This window comes from Lepidochelys kempii, chromosome 3, assembly GCF_965140285.1.
Source record: "Lepidochelys kempii isolate rLepKem1 chromosome 3, rLepKem1.hap1, whole genome shotgun sequence".
NCBI classification, from domain to species: domain Eukaryota; kingdom Metazoa; phylum Chordata; order Testudines; family Cheloniidae; genus Lepidochelys; species Lepidochelys kempii.
Window position 1 is genome coordinate 85,970,624 of NC_136382.1, and position 17,350 is coordinate 85,987,973.

Consider the following 17,350-nt stretch of genomic DNA (forward strand, 5'->3'; position numbering starts at 1 on the left):
GGAACTAAGCTTTAATATGTTTATATAAAATATTAGACATATTTGAATACTTCAAGCTACCCCCACCCTCCCCTCAGAATGCTCTTCCCTCCCCCTCCCCCCAAAAGATACAGTGTCACAAATACAGTGCAGGACTCGCAGCTTTCACAATATTCTTCCTTCATTGTGCAGTTTGTGCTACATAAACTTCACCAATGTAGACTATGCTGCTAATCCCATTCCTCACTCTCCTGTCTTCTCCAAAAATGAGATGAGAAACATTGCAGGATGGTATTTGACTGTCCACTGTTTCACCAAGGGAACAGGAATGAGAAAACAATCAAGTTGATGTCACTTTCCATTTCTAGTTACCAGTGTGAAATACCTTTCTGAGGGCACACAGAGGTTATGGGTAAGGTCAAAACTGTGAATAATAATAAGTGTCAATTACCAAAACTGCACAGGTAGAAAAATATACATGATCCTGGGTTCCCATAACATATTACATGATTAACCTCTGAAAACAAAGAGCATTTTTCCTCGTGAAATTACCTCTGAACAAGTCTCTCTCACATTGGCTCCCATCCACCCTGAAATTCACACATAGCTCACCAGAAAAGGCCAAATATCCAAACACCAACTGACAAAGAGAGAGAAAGCGAGCAAACGTGCACAGTAAACATTTTTAAGCAGTAACCACTGCTTTTATTTATTCCCCTTTCTACTTTTATTTTGAAGGCAATGGAGGAGTTAGCTCAGCTTTGCACGTGCATAGAAGCTGCAAGGGGCTAAAGCACAGCAAGCAATTTAGATCTAGCAAATACAGAATTATCTATTCAGTTTAGACAATGGTGATAGCAGTCATTCTAGGGGATGGAAGCTCATTGAATTAAAGCACATTATAATGCTGTGTATCTTTGCACTCCACACATCGATAAACCTACACTATGATTCAGCTTTGTTGACACTATACGAGTCCAGCTTAACTACAAGCAGATTTTTGTCCCCCTGCCACCATCAATAATTTGATAATGAATCAAAGGAGATGGGAGGGGGACCAACATTAGACAATTATGTTACAATAACCAATGGTGTTTTGAGAGGATAGAGGGATATGAAGAAGACAGGAGACAACGATCAGCACGTCAGAAACCTGGTATCCAGAAAATTGGAAGCCAGTCACAAGAATATCCAATAATGCTGCTGTAGGGCAGGGGCAAAATTGTCTTGCAGGCAGACATGGGCTCCCACTGACATCATTAAGAGGTGGGGACTTGCATCTTTTGAGCCCAGATATGTTGCAAGCAGGTAAAGAAATTTACTAACAATTAAAATCAGTTCCTGCCAACTAAGATACTCAGAAGCACAGGACATGTAGTAGCACAAAGAATAAAGATGGAAAGTATCCAATAGGAGATGGTTTTGTCCTAATAATAATTTATATTTTCCTTCAAATTGCTTCATTTCATGTTTATTGTTTCTTGCCCATTCTATCTTCAGTCACTTTCCAGAGAAGCCTGGTGCCATTGGCAAACGGAGCAAAAACTTGTGGCAGCTGGTTTGGCCAAACCAGGTTTCCAACTGGTCATAAAAGCAAAACATTTTTGAGAGAGAAAAAAAAGCATTAAAGGTGACTGGGAACTCACTCTCAATGGAAATACTTATTACTCTCACTGGGACAAAAAAAACAGAGCAAACATATCTACCACCTGCCTAGTTTGGATCACAATTTTAGTGTGGAATGTATAGTGGTTATGTCTAAAGTCTTCCATGGATTCAGGATAGAACACAACTAAACATGATATCACACTGTGTAGTGTAAATGTCCGTAATATGCATTGCTTAAACATAATTTGCTCCTTTCTTGACTTCTTCTCCAGCAATCAATTAAAAAAGACTAGTGCTGCTCATACAGCGAGGAACATTCTAAAGTACATGAACATCTTTCCAGTTTTAGTGCAATCAGATTCATCAGCCTTATTTCTAAACACAGAAGAAAAATGAGCTGCTCCAAATTATACATTACGTGTCTCTGAATAACTGTGGCTCCGAAAATTGGATAATGATCCTCCAATTATGCTTGTGAGCTCTAATTATTTACCTGGGATAGACTGCCAGTAACCCATCCGCTTATGGTCCTTAGGCACAATCACAACATGTTTGCTCTTGGGAAAAAGAAACATTTCAGTGCAACCAAGCGCATCTGGTGCAACTAATCTGGATTAATCACAGCAACGTGAAGAATAAAGAATTTGCGTATTAAACATGAAAAACAAAGACAATTTTCAACATGCTCTTCAAACGATACAATAACGTCTCTTAAATTTGATGATCTTATATAAAAATGGACAATTATTTGTTTTTTATTTTATAAATCCTTTAAATTTTTGTCATCTTTATATTTAGATAATTGATTCAGGGAAACTGACAAAGGGAGACTGCATCAGAGAAGCCAGATATATAAAGCTCCCACACATATGAAAGAAGAGGGTTTTTTTTGTTTTGTTTCGTTTTGTGTTTTTAAACAAGGACTAGTATAAGTCATCAACCACATTCTCTCTTCTACTGAGATCATAGGGCACTAAATATATTTTCTTGGCTCTTTTGGATGCCCAGCCAGAGAAGACGTTCCGCTACATTCCATTCCTCTGTTCCAATGGTGCTCCGAAAGCATCTCCTTTTCATGTAAGTATCATGCTTTAGTTTAAAATAATGCTTAATTCAACACTACTCAGAACATGGTCATAATATGTATGGGATTCCATATGAAAGATTTAGGAAACATTCACAATCTTCTGTTTGGTGTACAGTCCAGTACCATGAAGCACATTAGCTGCTGCAGAGACTTGGGTTGGTTTTTTTTTGTTTTTTTTCCCTAAGACGTCGCCTGAAAACTAGACTAATACAAACAGAATAGTAAAATACTCTGGAACAGTAAAATTTGCTGTTCTTGACATCCATGAGGAAAACAGTAATATCCTGTGAAAAAAACATAGTGCTTTTAAAAGGTGCATTATACCTGTATAGCTAAACTGGTTTGCCTAGTATAAAACTAACTATATACAAGCTTGAAAGCCTGGGAGTTCAAGATTTTAAAACTTTAAAATCCCATTAAAGAGTTTTGAAAAGATAGATTTATGGCAATCACTACAACATGAGAAAGGTGCACCAGGAATCCTTCAAAAATTCCAATGGTTAAAGAAGTTAAGTGCTGGGTTCAGATCAGACGGTTTCATTAGAGTTACCACAATGGAACACATGCGAGGGAAGCACGCGGGAGGGAAGGGGCACTTCACAAGAATCTCCTTTATGGCAATAAAGAAGGAACAGAATCATTGAAAAAAAATCTTCAGTAAATAAAGTTTTCCTTTTATAATTGTGAATTTTAAATCTGTATCACAGTTTGCATTTTTGGTTCTTCTCATTGTTAGGAACTTCATATTGCTGGAGTCTTTTGACTTTTAGTCCATTCCTTTCTAAGCGCAGTCTATTAGGTCTCAGTACCTATGAGACTGATGAGACTGATGATACTGAGAGCTCTGTTGAGATGATGTGGAATAGCCCATTGTACTCTGGGACTGAGAAGATCCCTGAATGTTGCTTTGGTAACTGAGGCGTGAACTGGAGTGCTGGAAAAAAAAATGGAAAAGAAATTAAAACAGCCTGTTAGGACAATGTTGCAGGGAGCTTTTCAACTCTAAGAGGCTCACTCAAATCAAAATGTAGTGAAAGTGACTGAACAACATTCCTCTTTAAGGGCCAACAGTATGATAATTAAATCATTATTATCGATATAGAACCCGAATGGTGTTAGGTGTTTGACAGGCATGTAAAAAGACAGAAGTTACAATCCAAGACCATTTTAAACTGATTTTGAAGTGATCGAGCCCCACTGCTAACTCTTAACCTTTGTTGTTTCTTAACCCCATATCCGACTATCATGATTTATTTTTAATAAATATCTATTTTTATTTGTTATTTCTATGCCCCTATTAACTAAATAACAAATATAAGTGACTGCCAGCTCCAAACTTTCATTCTCTACGTTGCGGGGGGAGAGGGGGAGGAGGGGGAGAGATTAGGTGTGCTAGAGAGGCAATGTAGTCAGTTCCAGAGGAGATGGAATAAGAGTAGGGAAGAGATGGGGTGATATGACTTAAAAGATACCCCAACATCTGACTGGGGAGAGACTTGTTGATAAGTTCTAATAATAATATCATTCTAGAAGACGTCTCGATTCCTATTCTGGTGCTCCGTCTACTAAAAACAAAGACATTTACACAGAGACGCCAGTGAGTGCATGTGTGCAAGACCTTAATATTAATTCCCTGAATTTGTTCTTTAAATTGCCAGATTTGTGTAACAAGATTTCACAGACACAGAAAAAAATGTGTTATTCATTAATCTTAATACTTTGTATGGAACAGATCTCAGTGAAGATACATCAGATACGTTAAGAATTTCAAAATACTTGTACAGTATTTTGAAGATTCATAACAAAATAGTGACTCAAGCTGTTCATGCCTTCCAATTTCCTTGCCAATAAACAGTTAAGACCTGGTTGTATGTATCGTATCATATAATACATTGTATAAAACATATGTAGCCTTTTTCATGTAAAATATTTCAAGATCCTGTATAAATGATCAAATCTGGCCTTCACACCAAATAAATGCCTGTCTACCCCTGGTCTTAGACTTTGTTTTACACAGCTCTGATCCTGTTGCCTTAACACAGGGGTGGCCAACCTGTGGCTCCGGAGCCACATGCGGCTCTTCAGAAGTTTAATATGCGGCTCCTTGTATAGGCACCGACTCCGGGGCTGGAGCTACAGGTGCCAACTTTCCAATGTGCCAGGGGGTGCTCCCGGCTCAACCCCTAGCTCTGCTACGGGCCCTGCCCCCACTCCACCCCTTCCCACGCCCTCCCCTGAGCCTGCTGTGCCCTCACTCCTCCCCGTCCTCCTGCATGCCATGAAACAGCTGATCAGGAGGTGCAGGGGGGCGCTGATCGGCGTGGCCAGGAGGCGCTGGGAGCAGGGAGCTGATGTGGGGCTGCTGACATATTGCTGTGGCTCTTTGGCAATGTACATTGGTAAATTCTGGCTCCTTCTCAGGCTCAGGTTGGCCGCCCCTGCCTTAACATTTAGCATCCAGGCATTCAAAAGGAACAAAAATAAACAAATGCTCTGTCACCAGCTATAATAAACATTAATCTAGATCCCACTAAGAAGATGAATAAAGAATTTGGGCTCGAGTGCTGAAAAAATGAAAGGGTCAGAAAGTTAGACAAAAAACAAGCAACCAAGAATTACAGTTGTCATTCTTAGAAATAATGAAGGATGGCTGTGATTAAATAATATAAATGATTTTTCATCACAGATTTAAATTCAGAAGATAAGTGAGCCCAAAACCAAAAGATTTTTCCGTCTAATTTTGAATTAAATCTAATGGAGTAAAATTAATGCCATAAGACTAAAAGAATGCATTTAACTAGGCTCTGCTTCCTTTAGTCCCACAAAACAGAATTTCTGTTTTGACTCTAGATTTGGACAAATAGCAGACATTCCATTCTGGATATAAGACAAACAGTCAGCAAGAAGTGAGAGAGAGAGAGAGCCACAGCTAACTAGATACAAGTGTAAACATGGATAATCAGATTGTACTGTTTAACAGCTGATTTAATGGGAACATACAAATAATTAACAGCACCAGGGTCAAAATAAAGCCTGGAGTGGAGAGGTCACTAAAACAAATGGCTACAGGCTGTGCAGAAAAGAATCACAAGAGCTACATTAATTTTCCCAAAAGGTAAGACTTAAATCAGGAAAATCCTGTAATGGGAAGGCTTGCCTAGAACTCCAAGACATCCTGAAGGATCCCATGGTCAATAACATCAAATGTAGCACAAAAATCCTCAAAATATGGACAGAAACAAGCCAGCCATAAACAGGGACTTTCCGAGACCTCAAGCCACTCTGGAACTTTTCAAGAAAGAAATCTGAGTTGTTGTTAGTCCTAAATTGCTATCACCACCTTTAAAATCATTTGCAATAAAGAAAGAAAACTAGAATGGAAGGAAAATGTCTAGCATTCAGAAATCAATTATCTGGGGAGGGGGCTGATGGGCTAGGAAGTCAAAGCAGCTCTGGAGTAAAAAGAAAGGTTTAAAAGAGGCTGATATGAGTCTTTATCAAGATGATGTCTTACTAAAAGTATCCAGCAATAGCATTTAGAATCCTTGCAAAAAACATAACTTCAAGTGATATCCAGTCTCTTCTCATTCTGACATATTTTCAATGATCTTTTGAGAAAAGAAACAAAGCTTTGTTTTCAGGTGTATTTTTAAAAAAATGAAAAATATTTATCTGGTGAAGTTCAATTAATCTTGTCTGAAATGTTCACAATCTCCCCAAGTATTTGTGAGTTTGGTTCATACAACGCTTTGAATTATTTCATGTATGTCGCTTATTCAGTGGAAGAAATATTCTAATTCTAGTAAAGCAAGACAAATGTGCAGCTTCAAAAAGAATACTGAAATCATTGTTTTCATTTAATATATTCTGATGTTGCTAATAGTGAGAGCATGCTGAGAGTGGAAAACAACAGACCAGTTTATTGCAAATAACCCCCCAAACCTTTCATTTGAAGATTCACTTTTGAATTCACTCACAGGAAGCATCTTAGAGATAAAATGGGAATCACCATTATTAGAGTGTCTTGCTTAAGCATGAAGCATACTGAGTCACCTACAGATCTACGTTATTGCATCATGGAAGTTGTTGATCTTTAAGATTAAGAGAACAGTTATCAAGGTACTAAATGAAACAATAGAATATATGACTTGTCCCAGCTATCATTATCTCGTGGAACAGAAAGTGGCAGGAATTAAATCAAAGAACCTGTGCTGTGGACTCAGCATATTTTTCTAGGGCCTGCTTCTCAGACGGGATCAATCCTCTGAAGTGCTGAGTACTCTGGACCCAATCCAACCAAACTGACTTCAGTGGGGTTACTCACTTTCCTAAAGTTATGCACATGTTTTAGAATGATATTGAAATTCTGAGAACAAAGGAAACGCTACTGAAATCTATAAATACCAAAGAGGGAAATCCATCTAGAATGAACTTTGATACAGTGAAATGGTTTTTAAACTGAAGCAGAATTAAAGTCCACAGTTCTAGCAATGTATCAGAGCAAGCACAATTCCATTATAATGAACTTCACTTTCAGTAAATTTATTCTGTGGAAATATTTCACTATAAAAAAAGAAAATTCTACAGTAGAATACACCTTGCCCCGAAAATTAACTAAAGTAGGAACAATCAGAGTCTGTACCTGATAATCTGAAGGCATGACAGGCCCGCCTGAGTTAGTGCCTGAAGGCCCTATGCGTGGTTTCTTATTTGGAGGCACCTGACTGAGGCTGGAGTCCTGGCTGTGCTGGAGTCCTGCCCCAGTGCCGCCGCCGCCGCCTCCTCCTGCGCCACCTCCCCCTGCAGTCCCGTTCGTCTGGGTACTGCTTTGCTGCGGCTGCTGCTGCTGCTGCTGAGGTGCTGCTTGCGGTTGCTGCTGAGGTGCTGGTTGTTGCTGATGTTGATTCTGTTGCTGTTGATTCTAAGAGAAAGTACGGCTGGGGATGGGTCACTGTTTCCCTGAATTATTTATCTCCATTTGGTATCACAAACTCTCCAGGACCCCTAAACCACAACGTGGGTGAGAACTAGCCACAGGACAAAGCACAGCTGGACTGTAGCGAAGAGCCCAAAGTAAGTGAAACATTCTGTCCTCCATAGGCTGCTATTTGCTCCAGGTAGATATTTGTGAACTGAGGAGGGAGGGATGAATTTCAAAATGATTTAACCATTGTGGGTTTGAAATTTCAGAATAGAATAAAATTGTTTGTGGTTCATTTTTAAAAATAAGGTGCACTAGGGGAAAAAAGCAACTTGAATGACCATCTAGTAATTCCTATCCCTAGCCAGCCAATCCAGATCAGCTTAATAATGAGAAGGCTGGAAGGAACCATCAAGAAAATGGTGGTGGTCACATCACGAATGGGTGCAAATAAGCTGCAGCAGGGCAGCAGTGGTGAGCAACAGCAAATAAAGTAATAATACTTTGCACTTTAATGGCACCTTCCACCCAACAATCAAAACAACTTTCCAAACATTAATGAAGCTTCACAGCAATCCTGTGAGGCAGGTGCCTGTGAGGCAGGTGGCATTATCTCCATTTTACAGATGAGTCAATTGAAGCACAGAGAATTGAAATGAGTTGTCCAAGGTTACCTAATAAATCTGTGGCAGAGCTGGGAATAGAAATCTCAGCTCCTGAGTTGCAGTGTTATGCTTTAACCACCTTGCAATGAGAGATATGCTGGGAACAGGGCCAAACACGGTGCCGTAGACACAGGGTCAGAGAGTCTTGGTGGTGGAAAGAGGAAGAGAGTTTGTTAGAGCAGACTGCCTGGAGACAGGGTTGAAGGACAGCGTCTTCTGGCAGTGAAAGGGCTGAAGGAAGGATCTGGTGGCAGAGAATGAGGGGAAAAGGTAGCTGAAGGGAGGGAGGGAGGGAGAGAGAGAGACGTGAGATAATTGAAAGAGACACCAGGGCCTGGTAGCAAATAAAAGGAAGGGGAGGGAGCCAGAAAGCAGAGAGAAAAAGGCCAGAACATATGGATGCAGAGTGTGGGAGCTGGAGAGCAAAGGAGACTCTGGTGGTCTGGCAGCAGAGACCTAAGGACTTGAAAGAATGGAGGGTGGAGCATGATAAGCAAGAGTTCCACAGATATCCAGCTGTAAAGAAACAGAACCATCCAGCACTGCAAAAGGTTCTTATTACCGGGCATCTATGCAGCCAAGGGGACTACAGCAGTGACCATTTTTATTTGTTGTTCATATAAGATATAAAAGTCTCTTTAGAGAAACAAAAACACATCTTTATTGCAGACTGAGTTTCACCAGCCAATAAATAAAAACTCTAAAATGTTGCTCAAAATATTTGAGCACTTTTGGGTAAATACTTGAAAACTTTATAAAATTTTAAACTCATTTCAGTTCTCCCAGGGTCTTGAGGGTGAGGAGTCAGCTTAATCAGACAACAATTTATCAGAGCTTAAATGTGGTCAACCTTTATGGAAAGCTTACATAATTCGCTTCCCATAAGTCATAGCAACCAATTGTCTTTGGTACAAACTGCTTGGCAGACTCACTAATCACAAGCTATTTAGCGTCTTCAAACTAAAGTGTGTATCGATTGCCATTCATCACGACAATGTCACAAGTTACACTCCAGATGAAATTCAAAAGAATGTATTTATTTAGGACTGCACAAAGGCTCATACTGTCTTGTATCTACATGGAGGGCTTATGTCTCCCTTTCCTATCTGCTAAAGTCAAAAATATATCCTACTGCCTGTATGTGTCATACACAATCACACCCAGGTTCTATTTCAGGGGAGAGCAACAAGTTAACTTGTTAAGTTTTTTTTTTTAAATTAATGAAGTCTAACTTTAAAAAAAAAGAAAGAAGTTATTTATCTCACAGAGGTAGATCAAACCATTATTAAAGATCCAAATGAACTGTCATATTTAAGACCCCATTTGTATCACAGTGCTGAGATTGTCATTTTTTTCAATTAATTATTTGACATTTTGTGATTTTTGCATATGGGTGCTTGGGTCTGAGCTGAACCATTTTCACTACGAATCCCCACAGCGGCCACGTTGAAACCTGGGCTGCATGAAAAACTGGGGCTAATGGATTCCATGTTTTTTCTGGCTTTGGACAGATGAGGGATGGAGATGACCTAGCTGTGTAGTGCAGCTACTGTTCCTTTTGCTTTTGAAAGAGGATGAGGCCTAGTCTACGCTAGAAAAGTTTGCCAGTATAGCTATAGTGGCAACTCTCCTGCTGTAGCCAGCAGCTTATACCAGCACAAGAGTGTTTCTGCCATTACCATTTTTAACAGTTATCTGAATGAAGTAAGTTATATCAGTGTGGAGAATGAGGGATATAACTGTAATTTTGCTATGAATATTATATGTACGTCAGTTTGCCTGCCTGATATTATTCTGTCTGACTACATGGAGTTGAACTTAGAAGGGGTTGTAAGGAAGAGCAAGCAGGGATCAAACAAAATAAGCTCTGGGTAAACAAGTTCAGAGGGACAATAGCTGGGCGATTCAATTGGTAAGATGCTTTTCCTAAAAGTGACACGCTGTTTTGCGAAAGCCAGAGCCTAGATATCAAAAGGACCATAAAGAGTTCAAAGCAACCGGTGGAGAAAGGAAGGGGTTGGAGGAACTGCTACTTGAGGGGAGATATTTTGAATTCAGCAGAGAATTCAGCAGCACAGTCTGCCCCAGTGCAGAGGTAAGGTTACCTAGATTGAGTGGAACCCTCCTAAACTTGCATGGAAAGGAATAAGTCTAGGTAAGGCCAGCCACATGTACGTTTTTGTTGTTTTCACCCATTTCTCTGATCACAGTGTATCTTTGGGTGAATCAACAATACTTTTGTTTGGAAGGAGCTGTTTTGAGTCACTTTAATAAGTTGCTGGTCACAGGCTCCTGGAGAAAAGTTTCTTGCCGGTGCCAAATACATACAGTCTACTGTGTTAACATGGAAATAGGAGGATCCTGCCACCACAGAATCCAGTCTAAGAATGGTAGACCTGTGTGGTTACACCCAAAGAGGGGTAAGGTAGTGAAACCTGTCAGTTGAGGGGTGCACTCAAGAGGGACTGTAAAGGGATCTAAGGCACAGCTCACTCTGTATCAATGACCGCATGGTTGACGAAACATGTTGTAGCTTTGAGGTCCACTCTAAGGTGGCATGAATGCCCATAGAGAGACAGGGAGAAAGCACTGATGCAGTTCACCCCATAACAACAGGCAAAAGCACTTACTTGCTAGTATAACTATGTCCACACTAAAAGAAAAGGAGTACTTGTGGCACCTTAGAGACTAACAAATTTATTTGAGCATAAGCTTTTGTGAGCTACAGCTCACTTCATCGGATGTCCACACTAAGGTTTTGGCTATATAGAAATGCCATCAAAATAAAGAAATCACACCTGTAACTGACATTACTATACCAGCAAGTTTCTAGCATAGATTTGCCTGAGTCTGGGAAGCAGTGCTGGAGACAAAGCAGATGCAACTCGCCCCCACAGGCTTTCAGGTTCATTTGGATCTTTAATAATGGTTTGATCTACCTCTGTGAGATAAATAACTTCTTTCTTTTTTTTAAAGTTAAACTTCATTAATTTAAAAAAACAAAAAACTTAACAAGTTAACTTGTTGATCTCCCCTGACATAGAAACTGGGTGTGACTGTGTATGACGCATACAGGCAGTAGAATATATTTTTGACTTTAGCAGATAGGAAAGGGAGACATAAGCCCTCCATGTACTGCTGCTACTGTAGGTCTGAGCTGGCAGGTACTGGTGCAGTGGTTTCCGGTGTTTTGAAATGGTTGTGAACTGTTAGAGGTTGTTAAGTGGTTTAACCTTTTTTTAAAATGATGAATATTGGCAACTTGCGACTGGGAATTTGTCTTTTATTGTTTTTCCAGGACCAGACCTGCCTTACAGGGTTGCTGTGAAGCTTTATTACTGTTTGGAAAGTTATTTTGATTCTTGGGTGGAAGGTGCCATTGAAGTGCAAAGTATTGTTACTGTTAATATAAATTACTGTGGCAAACAACAAGCTTTAGTAAGCATATATTACTTTTTCAAGACATTTAGTAAACTATTTCCAGACTATTTTATGTGACAGCTATTGCTAGAATCATTGTTCCTTCATGTCCATCACTGAAATAAAGAGTTTTGCTGTTTTCACCCATTAAGCCGGGTATCTTCCCATTAAAGGGACTCTTATCACTACTCTGATTATTGCAGCATTTGTGACAACACAATTACGTTGTCCCTGCACTCTATTAGAAAAGTAAATCTGACATTTAGGAACTGCATAACTCAACGGGCTGAAACTTGTTATATAGTAAAGGTGTAAGGACAGCAGCATGTTCCCCTGCACTGCCCTCATTCATTCTACTGTTTTAGTTGGAAAAAAATCTAGCCATGTGTCTGAAACACAGGGGTTTTACTTAGGAAAAAATCATGGGGTTTTGTTTTTGTGAATACTTATTCAACTTTGCTGACCAATGAAAATTTTGGAGAAAGGATGTTTTTATTAAAGATTTACCCTTCTGTTAAGGTGTAAGAGCTCCAGATACACCATCTCAGAGACCCCCTGTAAGCCTTCCAGCAAAACCAGGAAAAACCAAACTTGACATTCCTGATGTTTATATATTTGTTTGTTTTTTAAATCTTCTAGGCCTTTTTTATACATCATAAAGCAGCAAAACATGGTACAAATCCATTTTTTAAAAACACCCTTCACTGGTTACCTTTAACAAACTTTTCTTGTTGTGAAAACAGAGTCAATGAGTAATACAGAGTTTAAAATGTCATTTTTTTCAAAATTAACTAGATATGCTGCAAAATCTTTATTTATGGCACGCATAAATATGCGACAGTCCCCACGAGACACAAAGGCTATTTACACAACAGATCATAATAGCTGCTTTGAATATTTATACTGTGTGTGTCATTTTTGTTTAACTAAATAAAATTTCCCAAGAAAATGAAATGCAAATATATACTTTAATACTCACAAATGAGTAAAATCAACATAACAAAAGCCTAACTCATTTGAACTTATGTTGTTTCTTATTGTTCGGTAACTGAAAGTTTAAAAAGCATTGCTAAGTCTCGGAATTTCAATTACATCAGTATCATGACTCCACTGTTATTTTAATTTAGGTTTTGTAATTTCCTAGTCTCAAAAAATGACCTGGGGAACAAAATCATGAGGATTTAGTAGATTAACATTTCCCCCTGCTCTGACACCGTCACATGTAAAAGAAATACTAATCTACAATATCAGCTCAGAAAGTAGAATTTACTCTTTCAAATGTATCGATAGGCACAGCTTTAAATCAAACTGGGCTCCCATGTTGTGCAGACTATCTGGACCAGAGGACATGCTCAACCAGAGGTTTCCTCTTGGATCAATAACAGGCCCTGTCCCATGCAGACGCCAGGACACAAGTTGATTACAGCATGAGGCCCCTTTCTCTTTCTTCTGTTAGCCATGTATTACTAATAGTGTCTGACTAGCTGCAAAATTTTAAGTTTAGGAAAAATACAAACAAACAATCTTATTCACTATAATTTACTATGCATTAATGTGAAACTTTCTAATGTACCGTGATAAATTTTAGAACAGTCTTGTCTTCAAAACACATTTTTGGGTAAGAGCCCATGTTCTGTTAGTTTCCCTTTGTGGCATCACAACGTTTTTGTTATATTTTGAAAAAAAGTGCCCTTTATTATACCTTTTCTCCTTTCTCTTCAGGTTCATCCTCATTGAGGAATTCTCGTTTTGGATAAGGAATCTGGCAGCCAGCAAATACACTGAAATATATCAAACAGCAAATCAGAGACATACTAAACATACATGCTTCTGAAATTCATTTATTTAATATCATATATATTTCAGGGCTTTTTCTTTTAATGTTTGTTATGCTTTGACTCCAAATTACTAAGTGACCCTGTAAACACCCAACAGATATATAACTACTGGTAGACGTACACTGATTTTAACTTTTGCTATATTTGCTTTTGGCAAGCTGCCTTCCTCTAGAATTATAGCAGAACTGAGTGAGCACAAATGACAGCACAATTATTTGCTGTCCTGACACTGCATTTGTTCACTTTGCTATGTGAATCCACCAGAAACTCTACAGAACTCAATTGGGAGTATGGATGGCACAGTGGATTGAGGGCCTGATCCAATGCCCGTTAATGTCATGGGAGTCTTTCCATTGACTTCAACAGCTTTTGAATGCCCTAAAGGTACTACCTGTTCATCTCTAGAGAACTGGAATCAATTAATCTCAGGTGCCTTGTTTAGAAGGAAATAAAAAAGTAGTTTTTAGATTGAGTAAGCTAACATGATTTGAAATATTATTTAGTATCTAGAGTACACACAGTTTAATACCTTTAAAATCATGTTGCCAGGTGTTGTGACCTAGGCAGAGGTAGACCATACAGCAAAGACCTACTAGTAGATAATATTTGGTACCAATTTTAATTTCAGCAATTCTTGCTGTTGAACCTTCAGGGGGTAACCTGTGTTGCAATACAATCAGCTTAACATGATTTTGAAAGTGCTAACCCGGGTCTATGCTAATTGCTAAGTGGCATTTCAAATCATAATGGCTAACTTGATTTTTTTTACAAATCCTTTTTTTTCCTAGTCTAGACTAGACCTGTGCTTTCTTCCATGAGGGGGCTCCTACATCTGGAATCCATTCCCTGTCTAACATGCCTCCTCCATAAGTTCCTTTTTAAGCATTCTGTTCTTCTAGGAGGCTGTGGAGAGCGGGGGATACCAGTATTACATTTTATGAATGTCACATATTCCTCAGTGTACCTGCTTGATATTAGCTTGTCTGGCTGCATGGAGTGAAATCAAAAAGAGCTGTTGAGGGGAAATACACAAAAAACAAACAACACCACAGAAAAGGTACCTTCAGAGAGAATACCCAGGGTTGTTAAGGGAACAATAAAGAAGGTATTACTTTGAAATGCTCACCTACCTGGCTCCAACCAGGCTAGCAAGGTCCAAGCCTGAGCCTAGGATCAGTAGGGACAGTAACCCAATAAAGACCCCAGCCTAGGGAAGATGGGGGTTTGAGTGGGCAGCAGCTGCTGCAGGTGGATCTCTAATTGACAAAGAGAATGGTGCAGGGACTCTCTTTTTTAACCAAGCCAGGGGAAGGGGTACTTGGGGTAAATGGAATTTACCTAAACCTTGAAAGGAAAGAATAAAATGTAAGGCCCAGGCAACAGGCCCCTTTGTTTTAACCGGTTTCAGAGTAGAAGCCATGTTAGTCTGTATCCGCAAAAAGAACAGGAATACTTGTGGCACCTTAGAGAATAACAAATTTATTAGAGCATAAGCTTTCGTAGGCTACAGCCCACTTCATCGGATGCACAGAATGGAACATATAGTTATATAGATATATACACACACACATACAGATAAGTTGGAAATTACCATACAAACTGTGAGAAGCTAATTAGTTAAGATGAGCTATTATCAGCAGGAGAATAAAACGTTTGTAGTGATAATCAAGATGGCCATTTAGACAGTTAACAAGAAGGTGTGAGGATACTTAACTTAAGGAAAATAGATTCAATATGTGTAATGACCCAGCCACTCCCAGTCTCTACTCAAACCCAAGTTAATGGTATCTAGTTTTCATATTAATTCAAGCTCAGCAGTTTCTCGTTGGAGTCTGTTTTTGAAGCTTTTCTGTTGCAAAATTGCCACCCTTAAGTCTTTTACTGAGTGGCCAGAGAGGTTGAAGTGTTCTCCTACCGGTTTTTGAATGTTATGATTCCTGATGTCAGATTTGTGTCCATTTATTCTTTTACGTAGAGACTGTCCAGTTTGGCCAATATACATGGCAGATGGGCATTGCTGGCACATGATGGCATATATCACATTGGTAGATGTGCAGGTGAACGAGCCTCTGATGGTGTGGCTGATGTGATTAGGCCCTATGATGGTGTCCCCTGAATAGATATGTGGACAGAGTTGGCATCGGGCTTTGTTGCAAGGATAGGTTCCTGGGTTAGTGTTTTTGTTGTGTGGTTGCTGGTGACTATTTGCTTCAGGTTGGGGAGTTGTCTGTAAGTGAGGGCTGGTCTGTCTCCCAAGATCTGTGAGAGTGAGGGATCATTTTTCAGGATAGGTTGTAAATCTTTGATGATGCGCTGGAGAGGTTTTAGTTGGGGGCTGAAGATGACAGCTAGTGGCATTCTGTTATTTTCTTTGTTGGGCCTGTCCTGTAGTAGATGACTTCTGGGTTCTCTTCTGGCTCTGTCAAGCTGTTTTTTCACTTCAGCAGGTGGGTATTGTAGTTTTAAGAATGCTAGATAGAGATCTTGTAGGTGTTTGTCTCTGTCTAAGGGATTGGAGTAAATGCAGTTGTATCTTAGAGCTTGGCTGTAGACAATGGATCGTGTGGTGCGTCCTGGATGGAAGCTGGAGGCATGTAGGTAAGTATAGCGGTCAGTAGGTTTCCGGTATCGGGTGGTGTTTATGTGACCATTGCTTATTAGCACAGTAGTATCCAGAAAAGGGATCTCTTGTGTGGACTGGTCTAGGCTGAGGTTGATGGTGGGATGGAAATTGTTGAAATCCTCGTGGAATTCCTCAAGGGCTTCTTTTCCATGGGTCCAGATGATGAAGATGTCTTCAAGGTAGCGCGAGTAGAGGTGTTGGGGGACGAGAGCTAAGGAAGCGTTGTTCTAAGTCAGCCATAAAAATGTAAGCATACTGTGGGGCCATGTGGGTACCCATAGCAGTGCTGCTGAGTTGAAGGTATACATTGTCCCCAAATGTGAAATAGTTATGGGTGAGGACAAAGTCACAAAGGTCAGCCATCGGGTTTGCCATGACATTATCGGGAATACTGTTCCTGACGGCTTGTAGTCTTTGTGTGGAATGTTGGTGTAGAGGGCTTCTACATCCATAGTGGCCAGGAGAGTGTTTTCTGGAAGATCACTGATGGATTGTAGTTTCCTCAGAAGCCAGTGGTGTCTCGAAGATAGCTGGGAGTGCTGGTAGCGTAGGGCCTGAGAAGGGAGTCTACATAGCCAGACAATCCTGCTGTCAGGGTGCCAATGCCTGAGATGATGGGGCTCGTTCACCTGCACATCTACCAATGTGATATATGCCATCATGTGCCAGCAATGCCCCTCTGCCATGTACATTGGTCAAACTGGACAGTCTCTACGTAAAAGAATAAATGGACACAAATCTGACATCAGGAATCATAACATTCAAAAACCGGTAGGAGAACACTTCAACCTCTCTGGCCACTCAGTAAAAGACTTAAGGGTGGCAATTTTGCAACAGAAAAGCTTCAAAAACAGACTCCAACGAGAAACTGCTGAGCTTGAATTAATATGCAAACTAGATACCATTAACTTGGGTTTGAGTAGAGACTGGGAGTGGCTAGGTCATTACACATATTGAATCTATTTCCTTAAGTTAAGTATCCTCACACCTTCTTGTCAACTGTCTAAATGGGCCATCTTGATTATCACTACAAACGTTTTTTTCTCCTGCTGATAATAGCTCATCTTAAAAAATTAGCCTCTCACAGTTTGTATGGTAACTTCCAACTTCTCTGTAGGTGTGTGTGTATATATATATCTCCTACTATATGTTCCATTCTATGCATCCGATGAAGTGGGCTGTAGCCCATGAAAGCTTATGCTCTAATAA

The 17,350-nt window shown here is 39.8% G+C and overlaps 1 protein-coding gene across 1 annotated transcript in view; it reads right to left on the reverse strand.

Annotated features, from left to right (window-relative positions):
• Positions 1 to 230: 230 nt before the first annotated feature.
• The window catches only part of CDK19 (cyclin dependent kinase 19), a 221,192-nt gene continuing 204,072 nt past the window's right edge, over positions 231 to 17,350 (reverse strand). The window contains 3 exon segments of the mRNA XM_073337045.2: positions 231 to 3,608; positions 7,317 to 7,595; positions 13,383 to 13,461. Of these exon segments, the coding sequence (XP_073193146.2) occupies positions 3,477 to 3,608; positions 7,317 to 7,595; positions 13,383 to 13,461 (490 nt within the window). The 3' untranslated portion in view covers positions 231 to 3,476.